The sequence below is a fragment of the Protopterus annectens genome, chromosome 1.part1 (assembly GCF_019279795.1).
Source record: "Protopterus annectens isolate FY-2018-M chromosome 1.part1, PAN1.0, whole genome shotgun sequence".
Classification (NCBI taxonomy): domain Eukaryota; kingdom Metazoa; phylum Chordata; order Ceratodontiformes; family Protopteridae; genus Protopterus; species Protopterus annectens.
This window is the reverse complement of record NC_056726.1, coordinates 1,155,944,454-1,155,958,252: the sequence shown is the minus strand read 5'-3', so window position 1 is coordinate 1,155,958,252 and position 13,799 is coordinate 1,155,944,454. Positions and strand designations below refer to the sequence as shown.

Here is a 13,799-nt window from a genome sequence, read left to right as displayed (position 1 = left end):
ATTGAAAAAACATTAATTCCCTATTGAAAGACTCCTGTATTTCATCAGTAGAAGCAGAATTTATGTTAGTTTTTTTTGGTATCCCAAAAATGCATATGAATGTCACTGATTCCCCCTTCAGACATTTAGTTTCGAACCACAAAACCAAAACTGAAAAAAATATCAGAATATTTACACATATGTCTTAACCCTATTGTACGGCACTCAGAATTTTATATCAGAGACTCCTGGGATTTCCTGACTATATTGTTTCATTATAAACCTTCTGCTTCTGATGCATTTTTGGTAACTCTTGACATTGAAGCGCTGTACACAAACATCCCACATGTTGAAGGTTTACAACTTTTAGAGTCTTGTCACAGTTCACAGGGTACACTAAGGAGAAAATTAACACCATCAGTACTTTGGCTTCACTAGTATTGAAAGGAAACTTCTTTCACTTTAACATCCAAATCTTCCAACAGGTTAAAGGTGTAGCCATGGGGTCTAGAATGGCTCCCTTTTATACAAACCTTGTTTTAGCAGCCTGGGAAGCTAATTCTGTAGTCTACCTCCCTAGTTTTGAACACAATAAGCTCTACAAGAGGTACATAGAAGATGTCTTTTTTGTCTGGGGGAGTAGTGAACAGCAACTGCTTACATTCATTGATTCTATTTTCACATCCATTCCATTTCTGAAATTTAAAATAGCTGGGTTTGGCAATAGTGTTTTTTTTTACACAAATATCACCTTACACACTGACAATCTTTCTTGGGAATCCACTTTACATAGAAAAGACACTTTCCGCAATAATTATCTTGATTATAACAGTTTGCATCATATGTTCATGAAGAGAAACCTAGCAAGAGGGCAGTTCATTCGTATTTCCAGAATTGTAAGTGATGATGAAAGATTTATTAATGAGTGTCAAGTTCTTAAATACTTTTTGATTCACAGGAATTATCCTCCAAGATTATCCACACATTATTAAGCATGGCTTTTTGTCCAAGAAACAACATGCACAATCTAGGTCTACTTTTACTGCTGTTAATGACATTCTCTTGTCTTCCACTCTTAATACTAATGCCTCTGCCTCTCATACACAGATGCATAACCATGCTACTGACTCATTTCATCCACTCTCGCTAATTACCAGTTCAGATAGCTCATTTGGTGAACCACGCAATCACATTTTAGACTTACCTCACTCTACTTCCACCCATCATAACTTGACTCAGAACCTAACCCATTTTTCAACCATTCAACCTGAGAATCAGGACCTAGCCCACTTCTCCACCAATCATGGTTCTCTACAGAGACAAGCCCCTCATTTTTTTGACTCTGGGCTTCCTGATACCTTGCATTCACAGAACTCACTAATGCTTTACATGGACACATTTTCAGACAAGAAAGCAGACAGAAGCATCAGATTCCCTATCCCTATTAGCAGGGATCTTGCTAGCATCAAATCCATATTACATAGAAATTGGGATATCATCACCAATAGCCATGAACTTTCCAACAAATTGGTTACTACCCCACTGTTTGCACATAAGCGATCCAAACCTTTATGAAATTCCAATAGAGACCCATCATTTCTTTTAACACAATCAAATATTCACAATGATTCTCCATCCATGTTTTACTGTGGTACTTGTGTTGCTTGTGAATATATTCTAATAGGAAATACTTTTATATTCTCTCATAATAACTTCAATATTTATTTTAAAGGACATTTTGATTGTAAAACCACAAATTTAGTCTATGCAGCTATTTGTGCATCTTGGCCTTCATTCTCTGTGGGTAACACTACTCGCAAACTGTCATCTCGTATTAAAGAATATGCTGCAGCTGTCAGGAATATTGATATGAAGAATGCACTTATGAAACATTCCCCTTTTTGTCCTTCTTTTTACAAATTCAGATTTATAGTGTTGGATTATGTTGAAATGGTTTTGGGGGATACTAATACATTATTAGAAGTTAAAGAACTCCGCTGGCAACTCAGATTAAATGCTGAATCAACCCCAGGTCTTAATGAAATGCTTAATATAAAATGTGCATTAAAATGGATATGCTAATTCTGTACTGTCTTGACAGTTGTCTGCTTATACTGTTGCTTTAATGTTCCCTCATTTCCCTTAGAGTCATGTTAGAAATATTATAATGATTATATACTACTTGCATTCAGGTTGGTTTCCATAACAACCAAACAACCAGTTGAATTTACTGGATCTTTCAAATTAGTATTAATAATATTGATTATCTTGTCTTTTCTTATTGGCCAGCTAGTTGCTTGCATACTCTTATTTAACTACTGCTCCAATGTTCATTGTTTTGTCTGATGAAGTTCTTCACACTAATAAAGAAGGAAAGCGTTACACCTGCTCCTGAAATTTGGCACTTCATGTTTTTTATTTTTTATTCTTCTATATTTTGAAGTGTTTAAGTCGGATGTATTAGTATTCTTCACGCATGGTTGGAGAGTTTTTATACCTTAATATATATATATATATATATATATATATATATATATATATATATATATATATGGGTCTATGTCAGATGATCGACTTTTCTGAAGGTTGAAAAAATATCCAAAAACCTGAACATCAAAAAAAAATCTACCTTTTTTATGTTTTTACAGGGGGGCAAGTACCCCTGCACCCCAACCCCCCCCGAAAATTATATAAACCAACTCCAAGATCAGACTACAGTTAGGAAAAGGGCAAATTTCCAGATCCTCACTGTACTGCAATCTCCATTCAAAAGCTTTGAGTTTTCAAAAACTCAAGTCATATGGTCTCGACCATATGGAGATCAAGTTTCTGAAAACTCAATCAAATGATAGGGACCCATAGTGTGTGTGTGTGTGTGTGTGTGTGTGTGTGTGTGTGTGTGTGTGTGTGTGTGTGTGTGTGTGTGTGTGTATCTATATCTATCTATATATATATATATATATATATATATATATATATATATATATATATATGGGTTCCCTTCAGATCGAACAGCCATAACATTGAACCACATATGGCTGAGATGAAAACATTGTTTCTTCACAACATTGAACCATTTACATGGAGAGCGACGTAGTGAAAAATTCCCATTCACTTCAATGTAAGTGCAGCCTTGGAGTTGGTATATTTAAGTAGCAGGGGTGTGGGAGGGTGCAACCTCCCCCCACGTGAGGGGTGAAGGGTGTGTGTAGAGATGTCTTTGTCTCGGCCATATGTGGTTTGACGTTATGGCCATTTGATGATCTGAAGTAGACCCATATATATATATATATATACATATATATCTATATTATAATTTAAACATACATTTTTTGCACTGAACTCCTAATGCTTCAAGGAACAAACATACTGCTCACTGCATTTAATGTAAATATCGATTTGTTTTTAATAAATATACTCCTTGTTTGGACTTCACTAATTCTGTACGCTCTTTTCTGCAGTACTTTTTCCTATGTTGCACTACTGCTAAATCTCAAATTCTGTAAAGACTCATGTGACTATCTTAATGTTATCTCATGGCCTATTTATCTGGGTAGTATTTGAAAAGTATTTGGACAAGTTCACCTGACTTCTTAAATATATAAGAATAAATAAGTAGTGGTAAAACTGGTTAATGAGATGAAGAATGGTGAGACTGTGATTGTTATTATTTTATTTATTTTTTATTTATTTTATTTTACATTTGTTTACCGGGAAAGTCTGACTGGACACATGTCCTTTTTCAGCAGAGGCCTGGAGAGAAAAGTTCCACATACAATAAAAATACAGCATGAATTACAGGACAATTATAAAACACAGCACAATTATAAAACACGGAGTAGTTATAGTTGTAAAGCATCACAATGTACATTCTGGTAAAGAAATAAAAATACAGTTGGATAATCACAGTAAAGTTCTCTTAATATAAAATATAGAGAACAATTGTAGGACAATTATAAAATACAGGGTATGTACAGTTGAAAGCATCAGCAGAGTATGGTCTGGTAAAAATGTATTTTGATAATCACAGTTAATATATAGCTGGTCTATCAGTCGGGGGTGGAGCATTGGCACAGTGACTTACTGAGGAGGTGTTTTTTTAGGCTAGTTTTGAATAGTGGTAAGGATTGAATAGAGGTAATGATTACAGACAGTTCAGTCCTGATTTTACCTATGTAGTTTGCAAATAGGGAATCCCACTGCTTGGTTTTTGGATAAGTAGGTTTTTATTTGTTGCTTGTTAAAGGAATGGAGTGGACTGCTGGTAATATATGGTTTAAGAAGAGTTTTTAAGGCTGGTATTTTTTGTGTGTCTGACCAGATTTTGTGGGCCATTGTTAGTTGTGCATAGTGTAGGAGGTGGGGGAGCTCTATCCAGTTAAGTTGCTTTAGTGCAAGGCAGTGATGAGATCTAGCTGGTGAGTTTGTGGCATATCTTACAGTTTTATTGTAGCAGGATTCAAGTTTATGTAATTCAGATTTCTTGATATTAGTGTGGATGGGGTCACTGTACAATAGGGTGGAGACTAGGTGTGTTTGGGCAATGGCTACTTTGGTACTTTTGGTAAAGTAGTGTTTATTCCTGTATAGAGTACTGAGTTTTTTATGTACCTTTTTCCCTGCCTGAAAAATGTGAATATCAAATTTAAGTTTGCAGTCTATTTCTACTCCTAAAAGGTTAGTGTGTGGTGATGGGGTGATGATGGTATTGTTAGTTGAGGCAATGAAGAAGGCATTAAGGGAGAAGCAGCTTTATTAGGTAGGAAGATCATTAGTTTGTTTTTTTTTAGAGTTTAAGATTAGCATTTATAAGCCACGACTCAACTTCATTAAAGGCTCTTTGAGTTTTAGTCTGAAGTTCCAGCAGAGAGGGTGAAGAACAGATCATTGTGGAATTGTCTGCATATCGGATGACAGATGCATGATTGGTTGTCAGATGGAGGTTGTTAGTAAATATAGAGAATAGAAGTGGGCGTAAGACAGAGCCCTGAGGAACTCCAATGGTGACTGGTAGTAGGGGAGAAACAGTTTGCTGCAAGGAGACTGCTTGCTGCTGCCCTGTGAGGTAATCTTGGAACCATGCAAGTGTGGAGTTAGACCAAGGTGACCAAGGCTCCCAGTTTTTCTAGGACAGTCCCAGTTTGGAAGTCTCTGTCCCGGAATCCCAAACATTGCCTTTGAGACACAGAAATGTCCCAGTTTAGACCGCACAGTCTGAATAGTGACTTGGCTTCCCAGGGTGGCCAGTCCCCCTGCTTTCCCATCCTAAGCAGCTCTAGGGACTTTGGGATTTTTGGGGATGCCATTGGGTATGGGGTAAGGTCAGATTCCTTCACCCTGGCAGGAGCCTTCCAGGCCCTGCTGACATCAGTCAGTCACTCCCTCAAGGACTTCCTTCATGGGGTGGGGTTCTGCTTGACCCCAGTCATCCAGGCAGTATCTTCCCATCTGTCTGGCACTCCCATACTGACTTCTGTCAGAGCCAAACCCTAGAGTCCTCCCCTTCAACCTGGCCAAGAGATCTTCCCCAGCTGTGGCCCCCCATGTCTGGGGACTCCACCACCTGCATGTCTCCTGCAGGCTGCCAAATCATGCTGGATCACTCATGCCCTCGGACATTCTCAGGGGAGCTTCCCTATGATCCCATCTGCTCCTATCAAACTCCCCTCAGCTGATGAGGGGCAAATCCTCTCTCACAAAGGCTTCAGAGTCCCCCTGCTTTCCCATCCAGAGCAGCTCTGGGGACTTTGAGATTTTTCAAGGATGCTGTCGATTATGGGGTGTAGTTGGATGCCTTTGCCCCAGAAGGAGCTCTCCAGGCTCCTCTGCCATCCATCCTAGTGCTTCCTCAAGGACTTCCATCATGGGGAGCTCTGCCTGACCCCACTCATCCAGGCAGGAGCTCTCCAGGCCCCACCACTGTCCACCAGTTGCTCCCTTAAGAACTTCCATCATGGGGGGCTGTGCATGAACCCACTAACCTAGGCAGGAACACTCCAGGCCCTGCTGCTGTCTGCCCTAGCATTCCCATAAGGACTTCCATTTTGGGGAGCTCTACCTGACCCCCTTCACCCAGGCAGAATCTCACCCAGCACTGCCACTGTCTACCTCTCTCTCCCTTCCAGACTTCCATCCTAAACGGGGCATGGTCCATCCCCTCTCACCCAGGTGAGAGCTGTGAATCAGTCACTTTCCACCTCTCTCTCTCCCTTTCAGACTTCCATTGGGACTGACTCCTCTGGGGTTCCACTTTTACCCAGGAGAGCTAGCTGTTTTCCAGGGTTACATATCTCCTAACTGCTGCCAAATCATGCAGTGTCATGCAATCTCTTGGTGCCTCTCAGGGGATCTTCACAGCCTCATGGAACTCTGCTGGCCCATGAAGCCTCAGACAGTCCCCTCAATCAGACTTCCGTGACACTGGTTCTCCACTTTGCCTTGCACCTAGGGCTTTCAAACTCACAGGGGAGATGGCCCTGGGTCCCCCCCATCTCTGCACTTTTTGCAGCACACCTCAGTCTCTCACCCCCACAGTGCCAGGCACTGACAAATGTGCATCACTTAAAGCATTCTGGCATGTGGCTTCTGGCCTCCTGGGTAGTGCTATTCACCGAATGACATCCCCACAGTGCCTGATGAAGGACGGGAGGCCAAACTGCCTGCCCCAGTGTGAGATGACATGGCTGCCCTATCTCCACTCACATGGGGGCTGGGAAAATTTGACTGCAGACCTGGCTTCCCAGGGTGGCCCTCAAGTGTCTCAGTTTAGGTCCTGTAATAAAATGGTCACCTACCAAATGTAGGTCAGTGAAGGTATTAAGTAGGTTAGTATGAGAGACCATATCAAAGGTTTTTAACAAGTCTAGGAAAATATAAGAGACATAGTTATTAATAGTTCTGTGGAAGGTGACAGTGTTAGTGAAAGACATTAGTGCGGCTGTTGTGCTATGGTATGGTCTGAAACCATGTTGGGTATTTATTAGAAAATTAGTAGTTCATAGGTTCATAGGTAGGTACCAGGCTATTGGCCCTAGGGCCTATATACGCCTAGCCAACATGTACCCTGGCTTTCACCACCCAAGAAAATTATTTTCCTGTGCCCCTGTCAAGCAGTGCCACAGAGGTGATCATCAGATAAATTTCCTATTTCCCATCCAATCATCAAGATTTTTCTTGAAAAGTGCTAATGAGGAGCTTTGTTTGATATAGGTAGGTAGTTTGTTCCAGAGTATGGGAAGTCCCTGGGACAGGAATCTATCCCTCCAGCATGTCCTGTTTATTGTGGTGACAAGGCTTAGGTCCCTAAAGTATGTAGCTCAGAAGGATTGGGATTTCTTTAAGTGGAGCATGTCCAGCAGCTCTGGGTTTGACATAGCTTTGTATATTAGGCAGAGATCACCTCTGAGTAGGTGATATGCGATGGAGTAAAGCTGGAGTTTTTTGAGACGGCCTGTGTAGGGCATCACTTTCAGGCCGGTAATCCTCTTTGTGAGGTATTTATGCTGCCTTTCCAGTTGTTGTAGATGTCTTGTGAGGTACATACCAAAAGGGGTGTTGTACTCTATAATGGGTCTAATGAGTGATGAGTAGAGGGGAACAATAACCTCTTTTTTCCTGGATGAGAAACATTTTGTAATGAGGTGTGCCATGTAGAAGGATTTCCTGACTACTGTGGTGATATGATTATCAAAGGAGAGACTACTGTCCAACTGTGTCCCAAGGTCTCTTTCACACTTTCAGTGTTAAATAGACTACCACCTATGTGGTATCTCATGGCTACAGAGTTTTTATCAAAGGGGATGCAATGCACTTTTTGGCATTGAGCTTGAGCCCATGGCTTTGACACCAGGCATCTGTCTCTGTGAGGCCCTTTTGTAGGATGTCCACATCATTAGGAGTTTCGATTATGGCTTCTAATTTGCAGTCATTTGTGGACTTTGTTAGCCAAAGACCTTCTGTGTTAGCCTGTACTTCAGAAAAGTAGATACTAAACAGGAGAGGACCCAGGACTGAACCCTGTGGTACTCCACTTGTCACTGGTCTGAAGTTGGATTTGGAGACTGCTACTTTCACAGAGTGAGTTCTGTCAGTGAACCAGTTGGCAACCCATCTACGTGACATAGGGATTTGTACCTAGTTTAGTGAGTATATCTATAATTCCAAAGTGGAGGATGCTGTCAAAAGCCTTGGTGAGATCTAGATAGGCTGTGTGAACCACCTTACCCTTGTCTACGGCTTTGGTGACTGCTTCAAAGAAGTTTATCAGGTTTAGGAGACATGATCTGCCTTTTACAAACCCGAACTGGGTGGGTCCAGAGTTTGGAAATTACCAATGTCTTTGTGTATAAGATCCATGATGATACATTCCATTGCCTTGCAGATCAGGCTCGTTAGGCTAATGGGGCAGTAGTTCCTGGGGTCCATGGTGGCTCCCCCTTTGTGGAGTAGGATAACTGTCGCTCTGTGCCATTCAGTGCACATTACATGGTTTATATACATATATACTTGTTTATTAAGTTATTAAATGCAGTATTTTTGACTGTATTTTAACAGTGAAGGACTTTAAGCAACGCTGTCACTTAAAGGATTTTAAAGCTGCGAATTACATTAATTGAATGATTTTTAATTAATTAATTATTCAAAAGTTTTGATGATGGTTGCTTGTTTGTTTGTATAAAAGGAGGTGAAGTTTTACATTAATTCATGGTCTGAGGAAGCGTATCTATCAGATACGCGAAAGCGCTTACCGTTAATAAAGCTGTACTTTTAATAATAGAGAAGTGATTTTTTTCGTGGTGAGTCTGTGGTTTTAGTTTTCTCTAACTTCTATTCCATTTTTGAACCGAGACTCTTCAGTCGGAACATCCTCATTTTTCTCAGTCAGTGGGCACAAAGTGTGAGGTGAGGCTATGGTTGAACATGGTGCTTAGGAGGGGTGCCAGTTCATTCTGCAGTTCATGTAGAATGCAGCCTGGGATGTTGTCAGGTCCCATGGATGCTGCGTTCTTGGCTTTGGAGAGTATGGTTTTTACCTGTGCAGCCATGATTACAGGAACTTTGCATTCTCCCGGTAGAGAGATGGGCCCTTTAGGGGGTGAGAGGGGGGTAAAGTTAGCACTGAACCTATCTGCCAGGATGTTGGCAATATCAGTTGGTTCTGTATATTTAGTGCCATTGTGCTGTAACTCAGAGCAGATCTGAGTGTTGCTATTGAGATTCTTGACATAGCTATAGAATGCTTTGTGGTTGTCTTTAGAATCAGTGGTGATTTTGTTTTTGTAACTAGCTTTGGAGGATTTTATGAGGGATCCCAGCTTCTTACTGAGGCTGACCAGGGAGTTCCTCCAGTCTTGGGATTTTACTCTTTTTTGCAACAGTTTCTTTCTTCTGTTGTAGACTTTATTTATGGCAGGGGACCACCAGATTGGTTTCCTTTTTTTGGAGGATAGCATCTTGGTTCTGTTAGGGATAGCATGATCCATGCACTCGTGTAAGTACTTATAAAGTGCATTTGTGTAGGATTCGGCACTCATACCTCTATTGTCCGTCTGCATGGGTGTCGTGAAGTTTACCGCTTCTGTCTTAAGAAGCGTAAAGTTGGCTTTGGAGAAATTGTTTACGGTAGTTTCCCTAACGGGGGTGGGGGGGCAGGATGTGGATGTCTAGGGTGATTAGCTTGTGGTTGGCTCTGACCAACGAGGAATTGACCACTGGTGGAACACCTGTCGCCCATGTTGGTAATGACCAGGTCTAGGATATTGCTCTCCCTGGTGGGGGTGTGGATAAGTTGATCCAAGGCATTGCAATTTATGAATTCCAGAAAATGTTGAGCAAAATTCTTGAAAGAGTAATTCATAAGCAGTGAGTAGGTAGTTGGTAACCTGTGGAGACAATATTGCAATTGGTCTGTAGTTATTTAGTTCAATTGATGGGCCACCTTTATGTAAGGGAATGATATAAGAGGTTTTCCAGATGGGAGCGACCTGGTTTTCAGCTATGGATCTGTTGATTAGTAATGAAACAGGGTATGCTATACCTTCTGCTGTTAACTTAAGTATTCGACAGGTAGACTGTCAGCAGCCAGTCTGGTGGGTTTTAATTTTTTCAGTAGTTTTTTGATAGTGTTAGTTGACACTGGTTGGAGAGAGAATATTGGTGATTTATTTTCCGTGGGGATGGAGGGTTTGGTTGTTGAGGGAGTTTGATTTTTGGATAGTTCTAGGATGGTGTCTGTAAAATATTTGTTAAATTGAGTAGCAATATTGTTTCAGTTGTTGGTAGTGGTGGGAGGGGGTGTTCCTGTTTTATCTGGTAGAAGGATGTTGTTTATAGTGGAACATAATTTTTGTGGAATTTTGTGGTACCTGGACTGTATTTCAGTGTAGTAGTTAACTTTATTTTAATTTGTTTCTTAGCTTTGTTTCTAAGTTCCCGGTAAATTTGTAGTATTGTTTGCAATTTATTTGATTTCCAGGCAGTCCATGCCTTATCTCTACGTTTCAGAAAATGTATTGTTTCCTTTTGTAGCCATGGGGCATAGTTAGATTTTTCACGTATATATCTAGTGGGCACTTGGGAGTTTAGAATGGAGAGGAAGGTCATGTTGAAGTAATTAATGGCTTCTTGAAGTTGTAGGTGTTTTAATGGTGTCCAATTACAATGTTTAAGCATGTCTGCAAGTTTGTTGGGGTTAAGTTCCTTTTTGTTTCTTATTTGTGGTAGAATAGGTTCTTTGGTCTGGTTTGCTCTTTTTCTGACCAAATAAGTGGGATAGTGATCACTGAGGGAGTCTGGGATACAACTTGAGTAGTGGTAAAGGGCTGGTCTGTTTGTTAACATCCAGTCTAAAGTGAAATGATTGTTGGGAAGATTTTTTGTATTTACACTGTTATTCTTTCTAAACCCTAGATTCAGGCTCTCTAATCAAAGAAGATGACAGCAACCGAGTTGGAATCACTCGATCTGCATCCATGATTAATAAAACAATGACTCAAGTGGACACTGTTGATGGTCAGAGACCACTAATGACACGGATGACTTCATCACCACATTGAACCTGCATGAGAAGTCAAAAATGACAGATTAGAAAGCTGCAGAACCAAAAAGAAATAGTCATTCTGGGAGATACTTCTCATAGTCCTGAAAAATAATCTGGCACCAAGTCATTCACGATGTTAATCCTTAATATAAAGGGACAAAAGCTAAACATGTTTGATGAGTTATGTCATAGCTGACTGTTTTTAATCTCATCAGAACTTTAACTTCTTGCTTGTTCATAGCAATTGAAAATGCTGCTCAGACATTCTCGGTTTTATTTTAAGCATAATTTTCTATTTACATTTGAACTATTATTTGGTAGAACAAACTGTGGAAGGCAATTTAAAATTATTTAACTATGGTGAAAGAGCAAATGTAATATTCATATCTGTATATAATTCTGTCTCCTGTTTTAAAACATTGCTAACAAGATGTAATCAATTTGTGATTTTTTTATAAGCAACAGCAAATGTGAGAGTGTGAAGGGTTATGTCTACTGTCTGTGCCTACCTGTCTGGAAAGTTGCATGGCTGAAAACTACGCAGCCCCCCCCCCCCCCCATTGGTGCTGTATCTAGGGGTGTGACAGAACATCAGTAAAGAGCCTGTGACACAGGGATGTTTATAGGGATGCACTAGCATTTCTGAAATGACTTACTGCACTTTTTCTAGTGAAGCAGCTTAGACACTTGCCAGCGAAACACATATCGTTAAAGTCGAGTGTCCATTTTTGTGTGAGCATAACACATCTATAAATGCCGTGACAGGTGGTCAGCTGAATGCATGCCTTTTTTAATGGTGAGAAAGCACAGCAGAATGAAAATATAAGCAAGAAATAATGCACAGAAATATCCAAGAATTCAGCTTGCCATTACAAAATAAACTAACAATAAGTAACTAAAGAAATATACATTTGCTTAGGAACAAAGAGAAGGCTATAAGCTCTAGCCTCACACCCGATACTTGGTTTCATATTCCACTGCTGACACTGCAATATATTGTGGTAGGGATATGAATAAAACATTACAGTATGGCTGGTGCTAGACCATAAATAACTCAACTGTATCACCTGGGGAGAAATCAAAAATTCTGTATTGATATTATTACTTATTGCCTTAAGTCTCTCTCCATATTACATCCTTTAGGGAATTAAATAACATTTTACATATCAAATACATATTAAATACAATGGATTCAGGCTGAGCCCTGTGGTATAGTAGAAAATGAGCCACTTGCTAGTTTATGCCAGCTACATTTTGACACAGATTCTGCCCAACATTTTACAGGGTTATAAATTCGTTATGGTATAGCACACATCTATGTAAAGGTATTTTACCAGAAACTTCAGTGGGTCTCACCATGAAAAAGGAGAGACTGATAGGATGTCTCCTGATTAAATCCGTATTGTGGCAACATGTTCTAAGCCGGTAGACTATTGTTACAGATTTTTGGGCCACATTCAAGAGATACATGAGCCTTTGTCCAGAGACTTCATACTTTCAGTGTAACAATTAACTGCAGCTTTGTTAACTGCATTGCCTATACTACAACTATAATAATACCATGGGGCAAACAGAAGATCCCTAACTAATGGAAATGTGACACTTCGTAGGTGTGAAATGTAGAGTATCTGAACAATAAGTACTGCAAAGTAACTGGGGTTGGGAACATTTACAAAGCTAAATTAATGGATGATACAGATTAGTAATAAAGAAGAAACAGTGTAAATGTCCATATATTTGACCAGACTTGTTAAGGAATCTAAGATTTAGCACAGGTGGGACTCAAGGGATGATTGCTGCATAGTTAATATATTTCTCTTTCCTATGGTTGATTCCTAGCACATCCCTCACTATTAGTAGCAAAACTTCCCTCTCCCTGCCACTGTACCCTTTTCCATAAGAAGATACCTCAGTTTCCTTACTGAACTCCACAATGTGCAAGATCCAAGGTCTGATTTTCCATACATAATTCTAAGATAGGTAGGTCCCACGCCTAACCTTCCTTAGGTCTTCATTAGGCTGAATTTATGATACTAAGGAAAGTAGATTCTGAGACAGTATTATAACAACATTCCCTATTTTGAACCAGGTGGCATGTCTCTCTGAAGTGATCAGTCTGGTATGGAATGGACCACAATGTTTCACAGAACCAGCGCATTGTTGATCTAACGTGCTACATGAACTGTATATGTTTAATTCCCCTATGGTGATCTTTCTACAAGGCTAAAGTTCAGGTCTTCCTGTATGGAAATAGAGATACACAAGTAAGTGTTCTCTGTAAGAATGTTACCTCAGTTAACTCAGATATTAGAATGCCAGCATTGTACAGTGTATGTATTTGTCTGCCTGAGTGTATACCTCTGGATATTATTTTAAAATATAATATACAATATTCAATAAAAAATGTACTGTGGCAAAAAGTGGACATGATTTTTTTTTTAAAGGATGAGAGCAATTTCCCTGGTGTCTAAAGCAAATCTCATCCACATTACTGACTAGGGCAAAAAATCTTTTGCTGAGACAATGTACCTCATCTTCCCAGAAAAAAAAAATAAATTACGTACATGCCTGCCCAACTTTATACTGAATGATTAGAGTGGACTGATGCCATCATACCGCCCTTATTTATTTTGTTTTAACATTTGTTTACCATTTAGTGCATCTGTTTCTGTTTTATCTGAACTGATCAAAGCCCAAAATGCCCAGCACCATAAATCACACATTTTTGTTGACATATATTGATACAAGTGACAGTTTACTTTGATCTCTTTTATTCTGCCTG

General features: G+C 39.8%; 1 protein-coding gene across 2 annotated transcripts in view; it reads left to right on the top strand.

The window, feature by feature from the left end:
• Positions 1 to 13,430, top strand: part of LOC122809132 (cytoplasmic phosphatidylinositol transfer protein 1-like) — a 641,537-nt gene extending 628,107 nt beyond the window's left edge. For both annotated transcript variants that reach the window (XM_044080408.1, XM_044080400.1), the window contains exon 10: positions 10,888 to 13,430. In XM_044080408.1, the coding sequence (XP_043936343.1) occupies positions 10,888 to 11,033 (146 nt within the window). In that variant the 3' untranslated portion in view covers positions 11,034 to 13,430. The remainder of the gene's footprint in view (positions 1 to 10,887) is intronic.
• Positions 13,431 to 13,799: the final 369 nt, after the last annotated feature.